General features: G+C 38.6%; 1 protein-coding gene across 1 annotated transcript; it reads left to right on the top strand.

The window, feature by feature from the left end:
- Positions 1 to 16,431: 16,431 nt before the first annotated feature.
- Positions 16,432 to 25,463, top strand: LOC122640687 (uncharacterized membrane protein At1g16860). The gene is made up of 4 exons (XM_043833914.1): positions 16,432 to 17,276; positions 20,690 to 20,845; positions 24,441 to 24,652; positions 24,859 to 25,463. Exons 1-4 carry the CDS (start codon positions 16,512 to 16,514, stop codon positions 25,049 to 25,051), a joined length of 1,326 nt encoding a protein of 441 aa, XP_043689849.1. The 5' UTR covers positions 16,432 to 16,511; the 3' UTR covers positions 25,052 to 25,463.
- Positions 25,464 to 25,792: the final 329 nt, after the last annotated feature.

Below are 25,792 nucleotides of genomic sequence, written 5' to 3'. Positions count from 1 at the left end.
AGGTTATCATCAGTATCCAAAACAAGGAGATCCGCGATGACACTGGGGTTACAATAAGCGATATGATCACCTTATAACCGTTGATTTAGTGAACAACTCTGAGATCACTATGATAAACACCACCAAGTATGATGTTGAAATCATACCCTCGGAGGGCGTTGTTCATCTTACTTTGAACAAGTAGATTTGAGGGGGTTTGATCTAAGTTGTCGATTTTTACTATGTTCATTGGGTGTTTTGTTCTTCACTTAAATGTTTGGGTGTTTTTTATTCTGATACCAATCTCTTATAACGAATTCCTTAAAACTCAAAGATCTCTGATATGGTGACTACCCAATTCCTCCATTGTCTGAAACAAATAACTCGATGTCCATGTTTTCTCCATTCGATCGGTTCTGAATATTTCAGAACTCGGTCCCTTAGACCCTAGTCGATTACAAAGTCATCACCGATGATTTAGTTTTAGTAAGAGGTAAGCTAATCTACTTTTCACATTCTCATTTCAAGATGTAGTAGCTATTTTTATTTTAATTATAGTGTTTGTTATTCCAGTCAAAAAATCAAATGTTCTTATTTTCGACATGACCAGGAGTATTATGGCAGATTTGAAACATGACGAAAAAGAGATTAGCATCGGTATCCAAAACGAGGAGATCAACGATGACACTGGGGTTACAATAAGTAAAAATGATAACCTCGTAACCATTGATTTAGTGAACAACCGTGATGTAAATGTGATAAACAACACTAAGTACGATGTTGAAACCACAACGTCAGAGGACGTTGTTCATCTAACTTTGAGCAAGTAGATTTGAGGGTATTTGATCTAAGTTGTTGGCTTTTGCTATATTCATTGGGTGTTTAATTTTTCGTTTAAATGTTTGGGTATTTTTTGTTCTGATACCAATCTCGTATAACGAATTTCTCAAAACTCAAGGAGCTCTGCTATGGCGACTATCCTATTCCTCAATTGTCTAAAGTAAGTAGCTCGATGTCCATGTTTCCTCCCTTCGACCAGATCTGGATATTCCAGAACTCGGTCCTCTAGGCCCCAGTCGATTATCGAATCACCCTCGATCGTTGTTCCTGACGGTTTAGTTTAGCAAGCCGTAAGCTAATCTACTTGTCCCATTCCTATTTTAATATGTAGTAGTTATTTTTGTTTTAATTGTAGTGTTTGTTATTCCAGTCGTAAAATCAAGTGTTCATACTCCCGGAATGATCGAGAGTATTATGACGGATTGGAAGCATGACGAAAAAGAGATTAACAATGGTATCCAAAATGAGGAGATCAGCAATGACACTAGGGTTACAATAAGCAAAGATGATAGCCTCGTAATCGTTGATTTAGTGAACAATCGTGAAGTCAATGTGATAAACACCACCAAGTACGATATTGAAATCATACCGTCGGAGGGCGTTGTTCATCTTACTTTAAGTAAGTAGATTTGAGGGGGTTAGATCTAAATTGTCGGTTTTTGCTATGTTCATTGGGTGTTTTGTTCTTCGTTTAAATGTTTGGGTGTTTTTTGTTCTGATACCAATATCTTATAACGAATTCCTCAAAACTCAAAAAGCTCTGCTATGACGACTACCCTATTCCTCTATTGTGTGAAGCAAGTAGCTTGATGTCCACGTTTTCTCCCTTTGACCGGTTCTAGATATTCCAGAACTAGGCCCCGTGAGCCCCAGCCTATTATAGAGTCTCCCCCGATCGTTATTCCCGATGGTTTTGTTTTAACAAGTAGTAAGCTAATCTATTTTTTCCATTCCCATTTTAATATTTAGTAGTTACTTTTGTTTTAATTGTAGTGTTTGTTATTCCTGTCAAAAAATCAAGTGTTTCTATTCTCGGCATGATCGGGGAGTATTACGGCGGATTGAAAGCATGATAAAAAAGTGGTTAGCATCGGTATCCAAAACGAGGAGATCAACAACAACATTGGGGTTACAATAAACGAAGATGATAGCCTTGTAACCGTTGATTTAGTGAACAACCGTGAGGTCAATATGATAAACACCACCAAGTATGATGTTGAAACCATACCGTCGGAGGGCGTTGTTCATCTTACTTTGAGCAAGTAGATTTGAGGGGGTTTGATCTAAGTTGTCGATGTTTGCTATGTTCTTTCGATGTTTTGTTCTTCGTTTAAATGTTTGGTGTTTTTTGTTCTAATATCAATCTCTTATAACGAATTCCTCAAAACTCAAAGAGCTCTGCTATGACAACTACCCTATTCCTCCATTGTCTAAAGCAAGTAGCTCGATGTCTATGTTTCCTCCCTTCGACCGATTCTGGATATTCCAGAACTCATTCCCCTAGGCCCTAGCCGATTACAGAGTAGCCCCCGATCGCTGTTCCCGACGATTTAGTTTTAGCAAGCGGTAAGCTAATCTACTTTTTCCATTCTCATTTCAATATGTAGTAGTTATTTTTGTTTTAATTGTAGTGTTTGTTATTCCAGTCAAAAAATTAAGTATTTCTATTCCCGACATGACCGAAAGTATTATGGCGGATTGGAAGCATAACGAAAAAGAGGTTAGCATTGGTATCCAAAACGAGGAGATCAGCGATGACACTAAGGTTACAATAAGCGAAGATGATAGCCTCGTAACTGTTGATTTAGTGAACAACTGTGAGGTCAATGTGATAAACACCACTAAGTACGATGTTGAAACCATACCGTCAGAGGGCATTGTTCATCTTACTTTGAGCAATTAGATTTGAGGGGTTTGATCTAAGTTGTCAGTTTTTGCTATGTTCATTGGGTGTTTTATTTTTCGTTTAAATGTTTGGATGTTTTTTGTTCTGATACCAATCTCTTATGACGAATTCCTCAAAACTCAAAGAGCTCTACTATGACGACTACCCTATTCCTCCATTGTCTGAAGCAAGTAGCTCAATATCCACGTTTCCTTCCTTTGGCCAATTCTGAATATTCCAGAACTCAGTCCACTAGGCCCCAGCCGATCACAAAGTCGTCCCCAATCGTTGTTCCCGACTGTTTAGTTTTAGCAAGCTATAAGTTAATCTATTTTTCTCATTCCCATTTCAGCATGTAGTAGTTATTTTTGTTTTAATTATAGCGTATGTTATTCTAGTCGAAAAATCAAGTGTTCTTATTCTCGGCATGACCAGGAGTATTATGGCAGATTTGAAGCATGACGAAAAAGAGGTTAGCATCGGTATCCAATACGAGGCAATCAGCTATGACACTGGGGTTATAATAAGCGAAGATGATAGCTTCGTAACTGTTGATTTAGTGAACAACCGTGTGGTTAATGTGATAAATACCACCAAGTACGATGTTGAAACCATACCATCGGAGGGCGTTGTTCATCTTACTTTGAGCAAGTAGTTTTGAGGGGGACCACACTGAACCCCAAAAATAGCTCATTGAGCTCAAAAGGTGAAATGAGGGGGACCACACTGTCCATAGTGCCGTGGATAGTGTCCCACGGCCCTGTGGAGGTCCCCCACGATAATGTTGTACGGAGCCACGCTGCCGCAGAGGATTACGACGTCAGCAGGCTGATGTCATTCACGACGTCGTGGTTGTCCTCCACGGTGCTGTGGAGGACCTATCCAGGTCAAAGGAGTGGGACACCCCCTATAAATAAGAGGGTGTCCCTCCCCTCATTTCATGGATTTTCAGGGTAGGAAGACCCTCCTAGTGTGAGATCCACCCCTTTTACCCCTAATTTTCCCTCTAGAGAGTGTCTGTTAAAGCCCGGTTCCTGAGTGTGGGTAGATCCTTCGATTAACCGTTCGATAAGAGAGCAATTTCATTCCCTCCAAGTCGTTATCTCGTTTGTGCGTGGATAACAAGAACCCCCTTATACAGCTGTTGCTCTGCACGAAGTCTGAGTAACGAAACCCATCTCATATAGTCCTTACTCTATCCGACAAGAGAGAGGCAAGCCGATCGTCCATCTCCACTTGAGCCATGGGACATCACATATTTCGTATTTGGTACATTTTCATTTATCTATTGTATTTCTTGACAGGTATCTGTCTCTTTCTTTCTTATTATTTTGGACATAATGTAGACAATTAAAGTAACTCGCTTTAGTATGCATAGTAAATGATTTTTTTTTCTTTGTCATGATTAGTGCATCATAACTTAGCTTTGCATGTTAGTATAGGAAATATTATTAAGAGAGAATATTCGAAAACAAGCATCTAGTGGAAAGACCGGTTTACCCGGGCGAGGTGGGTGCCTAATACCTTCCTACTCTCGTAACTTGACTACTTACCCTGAATTTTTTACCAGACCATATGGAATCACGTAGTCCTTTCCGCTAATCCCGGATGGGGCTACTCCCATTGGGTCCTAGGCCCTAATGCTAGGTGGCAACTCCACTTCTTTATGGCGCATGATCCCAATACCTATGATGATATGTCGGAACAATATGCCGTTATTCATCAAAACCAATCCTTATCGCCATAAGACTGAGGAACCCTCGTCCCGAGGACCGCGGTACTTACAGCTGCAATCACCAACACCTATTTACTCACTTCTAGACTAAAAACCATGGTCTTTCACTTGGTTCTTCTTCCCCTAATAATGAAAGATCATAATAGCAACAAATTACTTAATAAATTTAGAATCTGTACAAAAAATAAAGTATTTCTTTTGATGAAATAATCGTAGTAAACCAGCACTCATGGTAATCCAGCGAGGTAAGGGATTACTACTAATAGGATGTTTCTCAGGTTTTAGCATAAGTGACACTTGAGCATGCTATGTTCCAATACAGTCCAGGGCCAACAAGATCACTGATACTATCTATTTTTGTATGAATAAGTTATGACACAGGATCATCTTCCTAACTTTAATGAAAGAGACAACACTAGCTTTCTCCACTCATTTAAGGATTTGTTCAGAGATTTTGATCCGAACAGCATGCCTTACCATCTTTAGAGCAAATTGAGATCCATTAACAAGATGGTAGATTTAATACCCATTCACTATTGAACCCATCTGGGTTTAAAGGTGAACAAAGCAGGATTTGTTGAATGTTTTAACCCATCTGTACTACGCGAAGTAACTAGAACAAAGCAGGATTTTCAAACAGTTTCAAAAATGCACAAGAAAAACAGAGCAAGAGAGAGAGAGGCGAGAAACAAAGATAGAGATGAATAGATAGGGGTTTAACCCATCGTTCTCCCAAACGAGGGTTCATAGCAATAGTCGAGTCTCTGTCCTGGGGTGCTGTAATCGGTACAAGGTTTTAAATTCTTATTGTTGACATCTAAGGTTTTATAGCAGTAGGTTTTCTTTTTACAAGAAAACCTGTTCGTTCCACCATGAATGAGAGAGACAGAGAAAGAGAGAGAGAGAGATTTACCTTGAAGTAGGGAGGGACAGCAGCAGAGCTCCTCGAGCTTGAGGTGAGGACGATGACTTCAAGTGCCAACTAGAGCAATGGAGCTTCAGCGTGTGCTAAAGAGAGAGATGAGCGAGAGAGAGAGAGAGAGAGAGAGAGAGTTAGAGCTTGGGGATTTTTAGGGTTTGTTGATCGTGTGCTAAAGAGAGAGGTAGGTTGGAGTGAGCGAGAGAAGGAGATAGTAAAGAGATATCGGGTAATAGTTTTGAGTAATTGGTCCAACAAATGTAAAAACAATAAATTGTTGTTATTACAAAAATATTTTTAAGTTCAAAAATGGGTATAAATTTCAATTTTTGTTATAAAAAATTAGTGAAACAAAACAGATTTCTCAAATGTGTTTTCTGTGCTAATTGTGTTTTTGAAACATTAATAGCACAGAAACAAAACAAAATGTTGTCAAATGGTACCTCAGTTGTCGATTTTTGCTATGTTCATTGGGTGTTTTATTTTTCATTTAAATGTTTGGGTGTTTTTTGTTCTGATACCAATCTCTTATGACAAATTCCTCAAAACTCAAAGAGCTTTACTATGGCGACTACCCTATTCCTCCATTGTCTGAAGTAGGGGTGTCAATACTCAACCCGAACAAGCCCGGACCACATCGGACCGATCTCTTATTGGTTTGGATTCGGTTTGTGGATACAGAGAGCAAACGATTTTGGTTCGGTTCGGGCTAGCCCGATGGTGCACCGTTGATCTGAATCATTGGGTCCGAACCCAAACTGAATCGACCCAACCCGATAAATGAGTAAATCTAATGCCCCATTGCCCCCTAAATGCCCTAATCATAAAACTTGGAAGTTGGAAGTTGGAACCACATGGGAAAACACTTGTCAGTTTCTATTGTTTTTATTGTTCTTCTGCAATTGGATTTGGAGGCTTGTGAGCAGCTAGTAGTTGGTGAGATTCTAATTGTAAAACAACTAAGAAGAAACAAAGAGAAATCAGCAGAGAAAAGAAAAATCGCTTGTTTTTCAGAAAACTAACATAATCTGCTAATCAGGGACTCAGGGTATGAAGGGAGAGAGATCTATACCCAAAAGTCCAAAACCATAAACCCTAGTCTAGAGAGAGTTATCTAACAAAAATCCTAAGCTAAGAAGAGAGAGAGAGAGAGAGAGAGAGAGAGAGACTTACCTGCCAATGACCGTAGACTACAACAGAGATGTCGATCAACAAACTCTCCCGACTCCCTCTCTTGACAGAAGAAGGAAACGAAACAGAGTTTAGAGTGAAGACTGAGAAGGCCCTTTTTTACTCTTTTAACTTTATTTTATTAGCCTTTTAAGGATTTAGCAAATTTTTGTTTTCCCTACTTTTGATAGAATTATAGGTTTTAGCAATTAATCAGTTGGTCTTAAGTATGTCTTAACTAGTTAACTCTTAAGTATTTCAACAAAAAAAAAAAAAAATAACTCTTAAGTATGTTCAATTAACACTTAACAATATGGGCGGTTCAACAAAAAAAAAAAAAAAAAAAGGGGTACCGAACCAAATCCAAATCGATATCAATCAGTTATCATAAACCAAAACTGACATAAAAATCAAACCGCACCAAAATCAAAACCACACCGAAACCGAACATTTCTTAATGGTTTGGTTTCGATTTCTGTAAAAGTCACACCGAAATCGAAAAGCCCAAACCGAAATCGGACCGAACCGACCCATTGACACCCCTAGTCTGAAGCAAGTAGCTCGATGTCCACGTTTCCTCCCTTCGGCCAATTCTGGATATTTCAGAACTCGGTCCGCTAGGCCCCAGCCGATTACAGAGTCGCCCCCGATCGTTGTTCCCGACGGTTTAATTTTGGCAAGCGGTAAGCTAATCTACTTTTTCCATTCCCATTTCAATATGTAGTAGTTATTTTTATTTTAATTGTAGTGTTTATTATTCCAGTCGAAAAACCAAGTGTTCTTATTCCCAGCATGATCGGGAGTATTATGACGGATTGAAAGCATGACAAAAAAGAGGTTAGCATCGATATCCAAAATGTGGAGATCAGCTATGACACTGGAGTTACAATAAGCGAAGATGATAGCCTCGTAACCGTTGATTTAGTGAACAATCGTGGGGTAAATGTGATAAACACCACCAAGTACAATGTTGAAACCATACCATTGGAGGGCGTTGTTCATCTTACTTTGAGCAAGTAGATTTGTGGGGGTTTGATCTAAGTTGTCGATTTTTGCTATGTTCATTGGGTGTTTTGTTTTTCGTTTAAATGTTTGGGTATTTTTTGTTCTGATACCAATCTCTTATAACGAATTCCTCAAAACTCAAAGAGCTCTGCTATGACGACTACTTTATTCCTCCATTGTCTGAAGCAAGTAGCTCGATATCCACATTTACTCCCTTCAGATGGTTCTGGATATTCCAAAACTCGGTCCCTTAGGCCCCAGTCGATTACAGAGTCGTCCATTATCGTTGTTTCCACCGGTTTAGTTTTAGTAAGCAGTAAGCTAATCTACTTTTCCCATTCTCATTTCAATATGTAATAGTTATTTTTATTTTAATTGTAGTGTTTGTTATTCCAATCGAAAAACCAAGTGTTCCTATTCCCGACATAGCCAGGAGTATTATGGTGAATTGAAAGTATGACGAAAAAGAGGTTAGCATCGGTATCCAAAATGAGGAGATCAACGATGACACTGAGGTTACAATAAGCGAAGATGATAGCCTCGTAACCGTTGATTTAGTGAACAACCGTGAGGTCAATGTGATAAACACCACCAAGTACGATATTGAAACCATACCTTCGGAGGGCGTTGTTCATCTTACGTTGAGCAAATAGATTTGAGGGGGTTTGATCTAAGTTGTCGATTTTTGCTATGTTCAGGAGTGGTTTTATTCTTCGCTTAAATGTTTGGGTGTTTTTTGTTTGAGTTTCGCTCAATGATAATGTATTAAAAGGGTTTTTGCTATTTTTTATAGAAATCTCTGTTTATGAAGGGTTTTTACTATTTTCTACAGTTTTGGGTTGTAAATAGTTTGTTCAAAATGGGAATTTGATGTAGTTTTAGGTTTGAATCTCTGTTTCGAGCCTAGTTATTCAATGTAGAATTGCAGGATTTGTTTAAGGAGTGCCGACCTCCTGGTTTAAGTGTTTTTTATACTTTATAGCACGATGCCGGTGGAGTAACACTGGCGGTGAGGGCTGCTCTGGAGCCATGGGTGAGAGTTGGGAGGGCGACGATTCCAAGTTTTGGGGGAAGACGAGGGCATTTTGGGGATAATATCTACTCATAAGGGCATTGTGGTAATTATGAGTAGATAGCATCTTCAATGTATTTAACCAATTTAAAATTCAATGAACCCTTACTTAACCTGAGTTAAAATTCAACGAAAGGGAGCCTTAAAGTGGTACTTTCATGGTTAAAAAACCTGGAATTGGATTCTAGATCATCATTTACAAATTGATTTTGATCTATTGAAATCAATCAGGGATTGTTGAAGAATCAGTCAGCATTGCCTTCATATTAGAATTTGAAATACGATTGGCCAAACTCCGGATTTTGATCCAAATCAATTGATGAAAATAAGTATTTAGTTCACGGTATCGGTTGCCGGCAAAACCAATACTGATACCAATATCCATGTTAATTTAGTATCAATAGAATCGATCCAATCCGGTTTTTTCAAACTCTAGTTATTTTGATGGGCTTTCATTTAGGCTAGGCATCAACCCGGCTGGGTGGTCAAGCCCAAACCCAGGTCTAAGAGGGAAACATAGCCCAAGCCCAAATCTATTTATTGGCTTTGAGATTAATTGTCTGCTCTAGTCCAATCTCTGATACTAATCTCTTATAACGAATTCCTCAAAACTCAAAGAGCTCTGCTAGGGCGATTACCTTATTCCTCCATTGTCTGAAGTAAGTAGCTCAATGTCCACGTTTTCTCCCTTCGGACGATTTTGGATATTCCAGAACTCGGTCCCCTAGACCCCAATCGATTACAGAGTCACCCCCGATCGTTGTTCCGGACGGTTTAGTTTTAGCCAGCGGTAAGCTAATCTACTTTTCTCATTCCCATTTCAATATGTAGTAGTTATTTTTGTTTTAATTGTAGTGTTTGTTATTCCAGTCAGAATACCCAGTGTTCCTATTCCCGGCATGATCGAGAATACTATGACGGATTGGAAGCATGACGAAAAAGAGGTTAGCATCGGTATCCAAAATGAGGAGATCAGCGATGACATTGGATTTACAATAAGCAAAGATGATAGCCTCGTAACCGTTGATTTAGTGAACAACCGTGAGATCAATGTGATAAACACCAAGTATGATGTTGAAACCATACCGTCGGAGGAAGTTGTTCATCTTACTTTGAGCAAGTAGATTTGAAGGGGTTTGATCTAAGTTGTCGATTTTTGCTATGTTCAAGGGGGGATTTGTTATTTGCTTAAATGTTTGGGCGTTTTTGTATGAGGTTCGCTCAATGATAATGTGTTAAAAGGGTTTTTGCTATTTTCTACAGTTTTGGGTTGTAAATAGTTTGCTCGAAATGAAAATTTGATGTAGTTCTGGGTTTGAATCTCTGTTTCGTGCCTAGTTATTCAATGTAGAATTGCAGAATTTGTTTAAGGAGTGCCGACCTCCGGGTTTAAGTGTTTTTTATACATTGCAGCACGATGCCAATGGAGTGACGTCGGTGGTGAGGGCTGCTCTGGAGCCGTGGGTGAGAGTTAGGAGGGTGACGGTTCTAGCCAAAGTTTTGAGGGAAGACGAGGGCACTTTAGGGATAATATCTACTCATAAGGGCATTATGGTAATTATGAGTAGATAGTATCTTCAATGTATTTAACCAAGTTAGAATTCAACGAAACGGAGCCTTAAAGTGCTATTTCCATGGTTAAAAAAACTGGAATTGGATTCTAGATCATCCGTTACAAATTGATTTTGATCCATTGAAATCAATCAGGGATCTTTGAAGATTTCGATCCAAATCAATTGATGAAAATAAAGATTTAGTTTACGGTATCAGTTGTCGGCAAAACCAATACTGATACCAATATCCATATCAATTAAGTATCAATAGAACCAATCCAATCCGGGTTTTTCAAACCCTAGTTATTTTGATGGGCTTTCATCTAGGCTAGGCATCAACCCGGCTGGGTGGTCAAGCCCAAACCAAAGTCTAAGAGGGAAACATAGCCCAAGCCCAAACCTATTTATTGGCTTTGAGATTAATTGCCGGCTCTGGTCCAATCTGAGCAAACTTTTCAATCCCTCCAATGGGCTTGGGCCTTATCATGCTGGGATTGTTTCAATTGGATTTATTCGATGCATTGAGGGTTATCACAATAAAATAAAAAAATAAAAACAGATGAGGGAAACAGGGGCTTGTAAAATGACGATTGCACCCTTCTTGATTTGATGCCTACATACACACTCTCATTGGCTGGTACTCCCTTCTTGATTTGATGTTTGCATATACACACTCTCATTAGCTGGGGCATTGGTGCAGGAACCACTTGTCCAGGATAGAGTTCATTTTTCATTTTTTGTTTTAAAAAAAAGAGCAAATTATATGCACCCCCGGTGTTTGAAACAATAATAAAACACCCCCATGTTTAACATTTTACGTATCAGTCCCTGATGGCTTATGGTGTTAGTGGACTGTTAGTTTTTTAAATGAAAAGACCATTTTACCTCTTTATGTTAGTGACTTATTTTTAAGACCATTTTACCCTTTAATACCCTTCTTCTTCTCCAAACGTGAAAATCCCCTTCAAGTTAGGGTTTTGTTACACCGAAAAGGTCTCTGAAGGTGTAGAAGTTGCTGCCCATCTCCGGCGAACTTCCCCTGGCACCGTCACCCTCTGGAGAACTTCCCCTAGCCCAGGCACCGTCCGGCGAAGGTATGATTTACTATTTTGATCAGTCCCCCATCTCTATCTCTCTCTCTCTCTCTCTGTTCTTATTGTTGATTCAATTGTAGAATGGCATCGTTGGACTGTAGAATACACAAATGAACTCATTATTTGGGGATTTTTATGCCATTGTTTGATTGTGAATATAAAGAGTGCTATCTGGGAGTGTGTGTGGTGCTCAGCCCCTGCACCCAGACACAGGGGCATGCGAAATGACAACTACACCTCCATGGAAAGACGGAAATTCCCATGGGTGTGGTGGTCATTTCACGTGCCCCTATGTCTAAGTGCAGGGTCAGCGCATGCACCTAGGTAGTGTTCTCTTTCCCATGATTTATTATATTGTTTTTGAGAAAAATATCGCTACCCAATTATAGTTCTTGCGTCTAGACACAAGATTGTGCAAAATTACCTCTAAGCCCCCAATGAACTAAAAAATCTCATTCAATTAAATGCTCCTGCATGCAATCTTAATGGCCCCTATGTTGGTGAATGCGCTATACGATCAAACAACGATCTTTTGCCCATTGTTTTCATAAAGAGAGAGAGAGAGATAATGATTTTTTTTAAATAAAAAAAACAATGTGAGAGGATGTAGAGTACTCTGCTTGCTCAGAAAACCCTCTCCCATAGTATTATTAAGTCATTGTCACACATTGTTCAAAGTAGTATTATATTTTCATTGGACAAGGATTTCCTACGTTGGCAATGTGAAAGGATAGAAGATACATTCATTCAATAGGGGACCCAGATTTTGACTGAGGAGAGAGGATATCAACGTGGATCCACATCTCATTACATGAGAAGGGGGGAATGAATCCCCACTCTGATATCGTCCAAATCTTTTTGCCATCATCATTTTGTGAAATTTTTTGTTACACAAGGTTAAAATAGAATCTCTTCATCCACCGTGATTTAAACTTCTTTAATCAATCAATCTTAAAGAGATTCTCTATCTTACCTATAGGTGAAGGAAATAGACACACACCTACCACACTTGTACGAAAACCTTGGAAAGCGATGAGAAATACTCTCTCATATGTTATGCATGTTAACAACTTATCCGTATGGGCCCTCTTGAGTTTTGAATGAACAAAGAAGAATGATGATGGCGATAATGATCAGTTGCTAACCACTCAGTCCCAGTCACTCACGAGGTCATACAATAATAAAACACCCACTCTAAACTTAAAAACATTTTGAGAGAGAGATATCTGTTAGGGAGAATGTTCTCTGTGCAGCAATGTAGGCTACGTTCAGGCACATGGACAGTCTGTGCAGGGGGTAGGGTGATCATTGCACCCACCCCCATGTGCCGAATTCAGATCTGTTATCCACATGGGGACGGGTGGGGACAGATCTAAACCCTCCATGGGGGTGGGACCCACACCCCATGGAGGGGTAAGATCTATCACCACCCATCCCCATATGGGTAGCTGATCCGGACACCATGTGCTTGGGCGCAGCCTACACTGCAACACAGAGAACAACGTTTAACTCCTTGATTGATACGCTACATACTACATGCTCTTACTTCAAGAGAAAATCAAAGATATCAAGCCATGATTCTTGTAGTTTCTATAATCATATAAGACCCATATATAAATTAAGCCCCAAACATATTTATTATAAAATTTAATAAAAAAATTCTCTATGCAAGCAGTGGAGAATTAATCTTCCTCATATAATTAATTTAAAATGATGCTTGAAAAATTTCTCTGAGCAAGCAACGAAGAAATAACCTTCCTCATATAATTTATTCCTATGCCTCTTATTTAAAATGATGCGTTCTCCGGGCAAGAGATGTAGGATAGAAGTCTATCTCACTCTCCCCTCTCCGCCCCTATTTATGAACTACTTTGCTTTTCTCTTGCGTATCATACTTTCCTTGCTTAGAGGACTCTCTTTCGTAAACAAATTGAGGATGACGAAGGTCGTGGCCCACAAAGTTGCTATTTTTTTTTCAACTAATAAAATGATAAAAAATTGTTTGGGGAAAATGATGATCACACTGGTGGTATGATACGCCCTCTAATACACTCTCTACCCTAACGTTTAGCCTCCCTATATGAAGTATGAATTGGGAAACATCCCCCTCCCGTGCTCCCATTAGTTTGGCTCAAGAGATTCCATCTTACACCACCTAACGTATTTATTCATATTGTTTCATTATTTTTTGATAGAGGGTTCTCTAAGCAAGCAGCATAGAGGAATACATCATTGAAGTGCATTGGAAAGCATGCATAGAAGGGTAGCGATGTCATTTCATGTGAGGAGCACTATTTCAAAACTCGAAATTGAATTGATTGAATGTGATGGATCTTGATTCTGAATGTTCCACAACAGCCGATTCAAGGGTTTTTGCCCTTTTGGGATTAGATCGCTGAGTTTTCAAATCTATTGGGAGCGATTTTGATCGATTTTGATTTGATTCAAATTTAAATAAGCAAGGACCAATTCGATATCCAGTTCCAGGTTTGAAATCCTTGATGCAGTGGAAGAGAAAGAGAAGATGCTAGTGTCCCCATGGTTGCTTGAGAACATTTTCCTTCCTTCTTTTTTTAAAAGCTTGGTGAGAGTTGTCCTCTCTCTCTCTCTCTCTCTCTGTGATACAAGGATACTTTCGTCCTTATGTGGCACCTTGTCCACCTTATTTATTCCAAGCCATCTTCTTTTCATCACCGACTTGCAATCTGAATTTCCCATCATACCCTTCTATTAATAATTGACGCAGCAAAGTTGTTAATGGGGTTGTCCCACCTAGAAAAATTGGGATTTACAAAATAAGGGTCCACACTCCACACTAATCGTGTTTAGTTTGGGATTCTAGATCTAAGCAATTTTCTTTGACATTGGTCTTCAATTCTACTTTATTTACGTGATTTTTATGTCCTCCCTCTCATAGGATTTATTTAGTGGGTCCAATTGGTAGAGAGCAAGGTATCAGGTATCAAGTATCGGTATTGATATTGGTATCTATATTTGTCTCGGTCAATGTCAATACAGATTGGTTTTATCGAACTTTTTTGTGTCTAAAAATATCAATACCTTTATTTTTTCGAACCATTTTACCTTTCTTTGTAACACTACTATGGTATCAATATCATGTTGGTATTGAGAATCGATGATATTGATATGATCGATACAGCTGATACAATACCAATACCTTGAACTATGATAGAGACCCAACTTAGTTATCATATTTGTAATATGAACATACTTTTCCATATAGTTGATGAAACTTTGAAGGAATTTTATTTTTTATTCAAAAATCAATATAAGTACATCACATAAGGAGATAAATGGTTTAGAACCTTCAGGCACTTAGCTAGTTATCACACTTGATGTGTGGCCAAGGAAAATGCTAGCATATATCTTAAGATCCCAACCATACTATGGGCCCTATGTAGATGAAACTGTATTTACCCAACATTTGAAGGGCATGGCCCCTATCTTGTCATTGAAGAAGACAGGTTGGACATATTTTTTTGGTGTAGGGGGGGGGGGGTGGGGTGGGTTCCTTCCAATGGGTCCCACGCCCATTCTCTCAATCTCTCCTTTCATCTATTTTTTTTTCCCCTCTCTGTCTCTCACCATTCCTCTTCATTTAGGTCCACACCCACATATGGATTTTTTACATCTCTTCTGATCAAGTCCATGTAAGTAAAATGTTTTTTGGAACACAAGTTTTGTGCAACTGATTTGATTCTTTTGTTTTTGAATTAAGTGTCTAAATCATTTGATTAGTGCATTCAAAGCCTTGCTTTTTTATGAAGAAGGATTAAAGAATTTTTTTTTTTTAAAAAAAGAGGAAGGTTGGCTTCTGGTTCCAACAAGGTTGAAATGGCTTCCAATCTGGCACAACTATAATAATTGATTGTCACATGATAGTTATGTTAATACTCAAATTGTGGGTATTTTATGTATGTTATTATATAATGATATTTTTTAATGCTATCCACTGACATATGTTTCAAAAAAAATTGTTTTAATACCATTTCTTATTGGAGAGTAAGCCATTAAATTAAATTTGAGATGTTGTTTATGCAAATAATCTCATGCACATCCAATGGTTAAGACTAGAATGAATGTATTAGAAAATGGATAATTATAGAGAATGACCATATTAGACTGAGTATGGGATCAATTCTTTTAACCTTGTACAATAAAGGGTGGAAGCATTGTTTCAGGTATCAGACAAATATCGGATTGATCGCCCTGATTAATCCCATTTCTAGATGTCAAGGAGAAGCTGATTCTATAGTTTTAGGATTGGATCGATGGATTTTTCTTATATGAAGGGCTGATTCTAAGGTTTTTGGGAATCGATTCTAAGGTTTTTAATGATCGTAATAATGGATTTTCAAATTTGCAGAGCTGATTCTAAGGTTTTTAATGATCGAAATAATAAGTTCACATATGAGGGGTTGGTTCCAAGGTTTTAAGGATCGATTATGATAGACATGACTGAATCAACTGTGGATTCCAAGTTTAATAATGTGGGGTGGGAGTTAATGATAATATAGGAGTCCAATCAAATTGCCACATCATCCATGGGGAAGAGATTTCTCCACTCCACTATACTGATAAAAAAACACTTAGTATTATAGAAAGATAAAAGAATGCTACCTGGTTTCGTGTATCCTGCACCCAGATACAGCCCCCTTGAAATGACCACTCTACCCCTTATAAAATATAGAATCCCCTTAATAGATAGATACCCTTGCAATGTTCCCTCATTGGCTCTCATGCTGATTCTAGGTTTGAAAATCACTTATTCTTTCAACAAACTAAAAAGAAAAAAGAAAAAAAAAAAAAAAACAGAACAAGGATAAATCTGGTAATTTGAACAAATCCGCTTTCGATGTTAACAACTTAACACCTCCTCTGAGTCCCAATCGCATAGTTCGTTACAGAGTGAAAACACACAAATAGGCATTGAGTGACAAAAACTGTTACTGTTCCATCGTTTCGAGACAGAGAGACACATGCCATTATCACACAATCTGAAGCCCGTTTGCGTCATTTAGATTCTCTCTCGCTCTCTCTTCTTTCTTTCTCTTTCATTCTTTACCATCACCACCTCTCTTCCTCCTCCTGTCCTCCACCTCCTCCACCATCACAGTCACTCCCGCTCACACTTCACTCACTCACTCACTCACTCACTCACTCACTCACTTCCACAGTCTTCGCTTTCCTCTCTTTGACTCACTCTCTGCAACGACTGTGTTTTTCTAAAACTTTCTAATGGGGACTCGAATCCCATCTCACCAGCTGAGCAGTGGCTTGTACGTCTCAGGCCCACCAGAACAACACAAGGAACGCCAACCCACAATGGGGTCAAGAGCCGTACCGTATACCGGCGGCGACGTCAAGAAATCAGGCGAACTAGGCAAAATGTTCGACATAGCAGTGGTGGATTCCTCTTCCAACGCCGGTACTTCGTCTGGGTTACCTCCATCAAGGCCTTCCCGTCACTCCTCCTTCCAACACAACAGTGGATCCCTCCGATCCGCCTCCAATTCAGGTCCCATCTCCAAATCCTCTACCGGTTCAGGGCCCTTGCATCCCCAGAAGAAGTCGTCCGGTCCTATGCCTTTGCAGCCTACCGGGCTTATCACCTCCGGTCCCCTTGGGTCTTCCGGTGGAAGCACTGCTGCCGCTCGCCGCTCGGGTCAATTGGAGCCCTCCGCTTCCATGACCAAGGCTGTATACGGTGCGGCTGTCACCAATCTCACCGACGATGTGAAATTTGGGTTTAAAGTATCCAAGGCCGTAATGTGGGTTTTCGCGGTGGTGATTGCCATGGGGCTTTTAGTTGGTGGTTTTATGTGGGTTACCATTAAGAAGCCTGTGATTTTGCTGGTGGTTGCCGCCATTGTGGCCCCAGTTCTGCTCCTCTTTGTGTGGAATTATGCTCGGGGAAAGAGAGGCCTCTTGAAGTACTTGAACAGCTACCCTGATGCAGAGCTTAGAGGTGCTAAAGATGGACAGTATGTCAAGGTCACTGGGGTAAATTCTTTTTTCCCCCATGAGATTTATTTCTTTTGGTCCCAAAACAACTCGTTAAACCTGATTTTAATCTTATTCCCACGCCCCCTTGGTTAGGATCTTTATTGTTTTGCTATCTAGTATGTTTTTTTTTTTTGGTGGAATATTCTATTGTGATTTTAGTTGTCGCTACCGTCCTTGCCATTGCTTAGAGATTATAATATTTCTACTTATTGGTGTCGCTATCAATCGTGGTAGTGTTGATGTAATATAGTCTGGCTTCGTAAACAACACATAGTATGTTCACCGATTCAAAATTAGCTGTGATTGTCTCACTCTGCAATTGAGTTCCATTTTAAGGCGTTTCTTAATGCTTGCATTTCAGTGATTGTTTGATTCCAACCTTACGCAATTCAGTAAGTATTTACTGAATTGAGTTCATACCCCAACCTAAAATAATATAGTGTAAAGCGATTTAGGGAAATAAGATTTCTCTGAGTAACCCAAATACTTTCATAGGAATGTTGCTTAAGAGGTTTAGTTATTGCTTTGGATTTAGTTTGAAAACTGTAAAGGTGTTAAGTTTTGAACTTGGAAGCAGAACTGCCTCTGGTTGGATTATTTTTATATCCTTACTTTGTTACCTGCACTTATTCACATACATTTGGTGATGCTTGGTTTGTTTGTTAGTCGTTACTGAATCATAGTGAAGGTTTGGGCCCCAATGATCCACTGGTTTGTGTATCCAAAAAAATGATGCAATTCCATAGCTTGAAAATGAGGCAATAGAGCACGAATCCTGCCGCTGTGCTTCCTAAGGACATATAGTTTTGTTTTGATGATGATGAGTAGCTATCCATGAATCTGACAAAACTGCCACTTTTTGACATAAGTTTAGCTTGAAGGAACAATAACCTTTCCTGAATCACCAACAGTCCACAAGCAACATAGAAACATATTTGCATAACCCAGAATGGCAATGCTTCCATATCCATTGTGCAGTTGTAAGCCAGTAACCAATCCATTCATTGTTGTCAAGGCGTCGCCTAGGAATTCAGGTGCCTTGTGGGCGTCACCTGGCATTCAGCTCCCCACTCCAATGCCTTGGGTTGCCTAGACGCCATGACAACTATAATATCCATCACAAGTAAACGAAATGAAACTGATATGTGGATTCTACCAAATGCAGGTTTTGGGTGGGGCTTGAGTACATTTAATGTTCAAACCACATTCAGTCTTGTATCAAAATTAAAAACAGTGAAGGGTGTCAATGTAGATGTCTAGGATTCTTCCATTAATTACCAGCAAATTTATTCTATATTAATGCTCTAAAATTTTATCGCCTCAAAGGTTATGCTTGGTTTTGTTACATGTTTTGTTATGGTTACTAGAAAGTGAAGAAGAGTTCCTTTTGAATTTTCAGAACACATACTGTTATCTGCGAAAAATTAGATTTGTTTGAAGAATGGAAAGTCAAGTGACACCACAATTCGTGTGTTTTTTTTGGTTCACCCAATCCTTTTAAGAAATTATAATTTTCAAATTCCTAGCATCAGTTTTTTGGATGAGTATTAGGAATTGAATTGGTAAACTATGCTGCACTGCCACAATGCCTCATTCCCCTTGTGATGAAAACTCTTCACCTAACCCCTTCTTCCAGTTGCTTGGGAGTGAGAAACCAATTTTCTTCTTCAACAACAAAATCAACTATGCATATCTTTTGCTGAGGTCTTTTCCTTAAGAAGGGGTCTGTGGTATAGGGTTTTGGGACCCTACCTTTGGCTAGGGTGAAAGTTTTCGATTGATGGGTCTGTAAATTAAAAGGCTTCAGGTGATTAGATTTTGATAACCGGAACTCTAAAATATATTAATTCTCTCAAAGAATGATATGGCTAATATTGGGCATGGAACGAGGTCTCGCCGAGATCTCCGAGATATCTCGATTTTTTGAAGGTCCGAGACGAGTCAGAGGACGAGTTAAGGAAACAGCATCACTCGAGATCTCGGTATTATCTCAGTATCTCGGCGAGATCTCGGTATTTACATTAATTGTATGCTCTCTACTACTAAATTATGTGTAGAATAGGGCCTATTAGTACGTTGTAGCCTATCAACCTCGGGTCCGAAGTCAAACTCCTATTTGGACTGTGATATTTCAAAATCTGATAGTGCCATTGTGTTTAAATGGTCCAAAATAAGTTGTATACCAAGTTTCATGATCTAACTAGGTCAAAACCACCGAAACCTGGCTTCGAGTTCAAAAAAAAAAAAGCGCTCCAACTTGCCAAGATCGAGATCTCAGCCCAACTTGGTTTTCTGCCTGGCCAAAACCAAGCCCAAAACCAAGACCTTGAACCATGATATTGGGCCTCTATTCTAAATGATATCAGATTCATGAGATTTTGGGTTTCCTTGGGAGGTAATTTGAAGTAGTAGAAAAAAAAAAGGTAATCTAAAACATTTGTTGAATGATGCCAAAACTCAAGCAAAATGGGAAGTTTTGACCCCTGAAAATAAGGTTTGATGGAAAGTGATCAGAATGGTGTCTAAACTCAGGTGACTAAAATAAAAATAAACACAGCTCACTGTGGAGTTTAAACATTAGAGATGAACCTAAAATTGTATAACTAGACTGGAATAGGGCATACCCAGTGCACAAGGCTCCCGCCACTGCAGGGTCTGGGTAGGGTCATAATGTACGCAGCCTTACCCCTACTTTTGCAGAGAGGCTGTTTCCAGACTCGAACTCATGACCACTTGGTCACAATGGAGCAACCTTACTGTTGCACCAAGGCCCACCCTCTGTAAATATTGATTGTACTCTAGTATAGAAATGAAATAAATGTTAAGTCTAAAATGTGAAAGATACAACTTTAACCTCAGATGAGAAGATATGTCCGGAAAACTTGATGGTAGAATATTATTGAAAATTCCAATCGTTTGGTCTTCTACTGTTTTCACACCCTAGAGATCAGGGGTCTATCTTAGGACAACCAAGGTTCAAATAAACCCAAGCATGCACATTGGATTTGAAGTTGGATTTTGAGACAAGGTTTAGAGAGAATTACGCTTTTTTATTTTTTTTGGGTGGGGGGGGGGTGTGTGTGTGCAAGGGAGGAGTTTGAATTTCATTAGAAAACTATGGAGGAAATGTTTGAAGTCAAATTGGATTTAAAGGAACTTATCGAGAGGGGTGGAAAAGGATTGAAAGGAACGCTTCAATGATGACTGGTTGGTTGTCTTTGTAGTTCAAATTCTCATATTTATGCAGGAATTAACATCCTGAAGAAAACATGAACCGTCTTTACAGGGTCATTCTAAAACCAATATCTAGGCGCGAAGGTCAAGTTCTCTTTGTTGCTCTTAGTTTTGTATTCTTTCATATCAATTACAGCTCTTCTGTCCCTAGTAATGCATTGTATTTCTTTTTGTAGGTTGTTACTTGTGGCAGTATTCCCTTGGAGTCTTCTTATCAAAAGGAGTCTAGGTGTGTATATGTTTCCACAGAATTGTGTGAATATAGAGGATGGGGTGGAAAGTCTGCAAGATCAAAACATTGTCTCTTCTCGTGGGGAGTGAGGCATTTAGAGGTTAGTTCTGATGAATTACTTATGTCAAATATCTTTTTGTTTACTTAATTATAATATCTTGTTCGGGATTGGAACTATGTTGAATTATTGTATTGAGCTGAACTTTGATTGCAGAAAAACACAACTGTGCAGATTTAACCATACAACAAAGAAAATGCTTAGAAAGCAAGTATGTGCTTTGGTGGAAGAGTTATTTAACTGATCAACAATTCCAGAATTGGGTTTGATGTATGGCTTGTTGACTAGCCATCACAAGCTCTTAGATTGTGAATATGCTCACATATCAGCAGTTGAAACATGCATTTAATTGTTTCTTTTGCCTATGGAATTCTTGTGATAACACATGACATCTGTGGTTTTTTGTTGCATGGTAAAGAGCCTCCAACTCCCCCCCCCCTTAAAAAAAAAAAAAAGAACCACTGTGTGAAAGATTTAATGGCCACTTACATCGGTATAGTTGCAGAATTTCATGGTTTGCGTTTCTTATTGAAGCAATCGTTGTAATTGCTCTGGCCTGTCTTTTATTACTTTTGTCTGTGTTCTCTTCTGGTTGCTGTGGTTTGTTAGATGTTAGATTGGGATATATATTATATTAATTAGGCTGTGGCTCAATTATTTGTAATACATCATACACATATTTGTGTGACAGTGTTTTTGGCATAGTTGTTTGGATGTTGGGACACTTTTGGATTGCATAAAAAGCTAGAGATGGATTGCATAAAAAGCTAGAGATCTCACCTCTTTCTGGTCTTATCATTTTGGGGTTAGTGACGCCCAACATCTAAGAGTTTTGACTGATGGACGGGGCTACTATCCCTTGGAACTTTCTGCATTTTTATATATTTTTACAGGTTCATAGCAAATCATTTGTGAACAGTAAGGCTAAAAAAAGGCTGTAACACGGTGCAAGTCCTAGTTTCGCAGGATCTTGGGAAGGGTGGATTTGAGAGTAGGGGTTTTCAATGTGATATGCCACTTTAATGGGCCTAAAATATGGTAGGAGGTAGAAATATGGGATTTATTAATTACTTAAGCTGTTGGGTTTTTTAGAAGTTATTTTCTTTTTTTTTTAAATTGTAAAGCCTATCTTGGCTTGGGATCATGCTTGGGATTATCTTATTCCAAGTTAAGTTGGCTCCTCTTTTCTTATTGGTTGTTACTGTATTAGGTTAGTTTGGAGCTTTTCTATTGGTTAGATAATGGAAGCTCTTATTTTCTATTGGGTGAAATGATGTAAGCTCTCTCCTAAACCAACCACATGCTTTTGGAGTAGCTATAAATATAAAACCTCTAGGCCATCACTTTAATTTGAAGAAATAAATATGTTTGGCTTCTGAGTTTTGGTTCTGTGGATTCAGTGTTGTCACCTGGAGGATTCTGGATGTACTTGGTGGATTCCAAGTGAAGACTAAGGTGGATTCCTTAGTGGAAGAGTAGATTCTTAGCCTGAGGTTTAGGTTGATCTTAACTTTTTTTTATCCTTCTATCTGTTCTTTCTATCTATCAAAGCTACAGGTCATATATATATATATATATATATATATTTAACCTTTTACACCCTAGCCGAGCCTTTTTTATTCCTCAGTTTCAGATCTGTTTTGTTATTGATATCAGTTTCTTATGTGGCTTATAGAACCTATATTCTGATCTGTTATTCTGCACATTGATAGCTGCTGAAAGTCTGAATTGGTTTCTGGTTTTGGTAGCTGATTTGCTGCAATTCTGTTCTTGCCTTCATTCTTTCTTAGTGGCAGTAGGATTACTCCAAAACACAAGATTGCTGAGCTAACCCATTGACCATAATTTTGGACCCATCTAATTTGCATTGCTTAAGTTATTTGCTTTTCTCTGTTTCTGTCATAAGCCACCTTGTGATACTGTTTGAGCTAAATTCCGACTGGATTTTCCTGGTTCGAGTTTCTTCATAAAAGGCCCTCAGACTCGTACCACCTGGCAGCCAAAGCTTTTGCCATCACAGCAAGCGATGTTCCCTTGTAAAAATAGTAAGGCTTGGCTCGCCCATGAATGTTCTTTTCCTTCCCCAGGTGCTCACACCCTCCTTCCTCCCTCAGCAAAATATCTTTGACTCATAAATAAAGGAAAAAAGGAAAAGAAAGTTATGATTTATGAAAGATATATATCTAGTATTACAAGGCTATTTATGTGTCCACTTGATGAGAAGGAAGATTTTGCTTTAAGCCTCAAAGAGTTCGAATTTGTCTGGAGATATTTTTAATCCAAGATCAGGAGGGAGACAAATGATTTGACCAATGAGTGTCTAGGTTAAGAGTCCTCTATTGAGTTTCTAATTTTCAAGAGGAGTTATTTGGTGGGGGCTTAGGTGGAAAATGTGAGCTTCAACATTATAATCGTACAAACAGCACCCTAATGCTGTTGCTTTTTTTCCCCTTCTCATTTTTGGATAGCTAACAGTGAATTTTTATTGACAAAAAGTAGCTTGAGTACGAAGCATAATATAGAACAAGAAAGGCCAAAGCCTACATCACAATCAAGAGTCTTTGCTATTGGACAAGTCCTACATACAAGGAATCCCTTTTAACCTAATATTGTTATTGTGGTGTTTTTTTTCTTCAATTGATTGTATTTTAATCTTCTTGGCAGATCACTAATCAAGCTCTTAATAATTGATTATGGTAGGATGATTGCATGTAGAACCTTATATGCAATGACACAAAAAGACTCCTTATAATTTTTTAAACATGTCTAGATGTGTTTTACATGCATCAATGGACATTTTTTTTCTTTGGTGAAAAATGATTGGGGAGGGGGAAGTGACAGATTGTCAAATGGAAAAGAAAAAAAAAGAAGGGAAAAATTATATAATGATATGTACTCATGTGTGACAAGATTTAATTATACTTGCACCTAGGTGATTGCCTACTGGGAAGACAACAACAACAAAACAGCAACAAACTCAGCCTTATCCCAACTTAATGGGGTTGGCTACATGGATCCAACAACACAAAGTAAGGAAACAGATGTCTAAGCAAGAAAAGGGGGATGAAGAGATGGCCAAAATAGGGATGGGGGATGAGATGAGAAATGAGAAAAAGGGAAAATCATTAAAAAAAATGAAAGATGGAAGTAAGAGGAAGGAGGCACAGCCCTACTGGGAAGACGATAATTGTAATTTCATACGTACATATATATGCACATATGCGTATCATACACATACATTTCCTTATATCATGCATATAGATTTCCTCAAAATTATCAGTTTATTGCTCGAAAGTGAAAAAGGGCATTTGCTTTTTTCACTTCTCTTTTCCATCCATTTTTGTAATGCATTGGACGTGCCTACATTTTGCTATAATATCAGAAGCTATCTCAAAAGCTGTGTTAAGAGCCAAAGATTATTGTATTGCTGTTCTGTCAACATATAATTTAGTTACAAAATTTTGTTGCCAGGGATAAAATCTTCCAGGTATAAACTGGTTGTGTTCTGTGTAATTTCTTTTGGGGATTTTTTTAACTATGGAACAATTTTATCAAATCATGTGTATATATTGCTGCCACTAATTATTATCTCTGCAATTTTGGGGATCTTGACCAGTTTCTAATTCTCTTTAAACAGAAACATGTGGCTGATTTCTATATATCAGACTTCCAATCAGGGTTAAGAGCACTCGTGAAAGCTGGTTATGGGGCAAAGGTTGCTCCATTTGTTAAACCTGCCACTGTGGTTGATATAAAGAAGGAAAGTCAAGAGCTGTCTCCAAATTTTCTGCAATGGCTGGCTGAGCGTAACCTCTCTAGTGATGACCGCATCATGCGTCTCAAAGAAGGGTAAATTATTAGTTTTTTTTTTGTTTTTTTTTGCAATTGCAGGGTTGCAACTTGCAAGGTCTTGTCAGCACTTAAGAATAAGAACAAAAAGATTACAAAAACCATCAAATTGCTTTTCTAGTATTTTTTACCTTCCCTTTTGAGGTATCTATGCTTCCTTGCTGGTATGACTGTCTTAAATAAAGCAAGAGAATGTTCTTTGTCAGGTATATCAAAGAAGGGAATACTGTAAGTGTGATGGGAGTGGTTCAACGCCACGATAACGTGCTTATGATCATTCCACCAGCAGAGCCTATCTCCACAGGATGTCAATGGGTTCGCTGCCTTCTACCTAGCTACATAGAGGGTCTCATTTTGATGTGTGAAGAAAGTCAAAATGCTGATGTAATTCCTGTGTAAATAATTTGCTTGGCTACATATATGCCACTACAGGTGTTATCTCATCAAAAGACAGGTGGGAAACCATGCTGCCACACCACCCTGTTATCATCCATTCAGGTTTTAAGTGTATGTACAATGACCTGAAGATGCATGGCAGGAAGTCGGACCAGAATAAACGAGGACAATGTAGACAATGACTGAATATGAGAATATGGAGACTAGAAAAGAGAGAAAGTGTGAGTAGGTTCTCTTGTATTTGAACATCAGCATGCCTTTTGATTGGGTTGATTTTATGTAAAATAGATGCAGAGATGCCCAAAAGAGTTCCTCTTGTGCCAATAGTTGGTTCTGTTTCTTTTGTGACCAAAGAAAGAGGATACTCAGAAATTTTCAATTCTGGAATTGCATTGCGAAAAATTATTATTGTGATTTCTCTTGCCAGTGTTCTGAAAGAGAGGATAACTAATGGTTATATATACAAGAGGAGTGGGTTATCTGACCAAGCAGCGCAAGAGAATACATCAATGAAGTATGACAAAATGGTATCTAGAGGGTGGGGGAAAATTTACATGAATGCAGCCTCTAGTTATCGATTTAGTTTTGTTTCATAAAATTATGTGTTGATCAATTATTCGAAATATATAGGGTATTCATTTCATTTTGAGAAGATAATGTTTTTCAAAAATTTTAGTATAATTTTTGCCAAAAGAGATAGGAAACCCACCAGATGTAGCTAATGGGGCCACAGTTTAAAGGGGG

Source organism: Telopea speciosissima, chromosome 9, assembly GCF_018873765.1.
Source record: "Telopea speciosissima isolate NSW1024214 ecotype Mountain lineage chromosome 9, Tspe_v1, whole genome shotgun sequence".
Classification (NCBI taxonomy): Eukaryota; Viridiplantae; Streptophyta; class Magnoliopsida; order Proteales; family Proteaceae; genus Telopea; species Telopea speciosissima.
Note: the sequence above shows the minus strand (reverse complement) of the source record. Positions and strands in the feature narration are given on the sequence as shown.

What these genes read in the sequence shown, in the direction of transcription:
- LOC122640687 (XM_043833914.1), top strand. Translation starts at nt 16,512, where the DNA reads ATGGGGACTCGAATCCCATCTCACCAGCTGAGCAGTGGCTTGTACGTC. An exon ending in AGTATGTCAAGGTCACTGGG is followed by an intron (nt 17,277 to 20,689) that starts GTAAATTCTTTT and finishes TTCTTTTTGTAG; the next exon opens with GTTGTTACTTGTGGCAGTAT. An exon ending in GGGGAGTGAGGCATTTAGAG is followed by an intron (nt 20,846 to 24,440) that starts GTTAGTTCTGAT and finishes CTCTTTAAACAG; the next exon opens with AAACATGTGGCTGATTTCTA.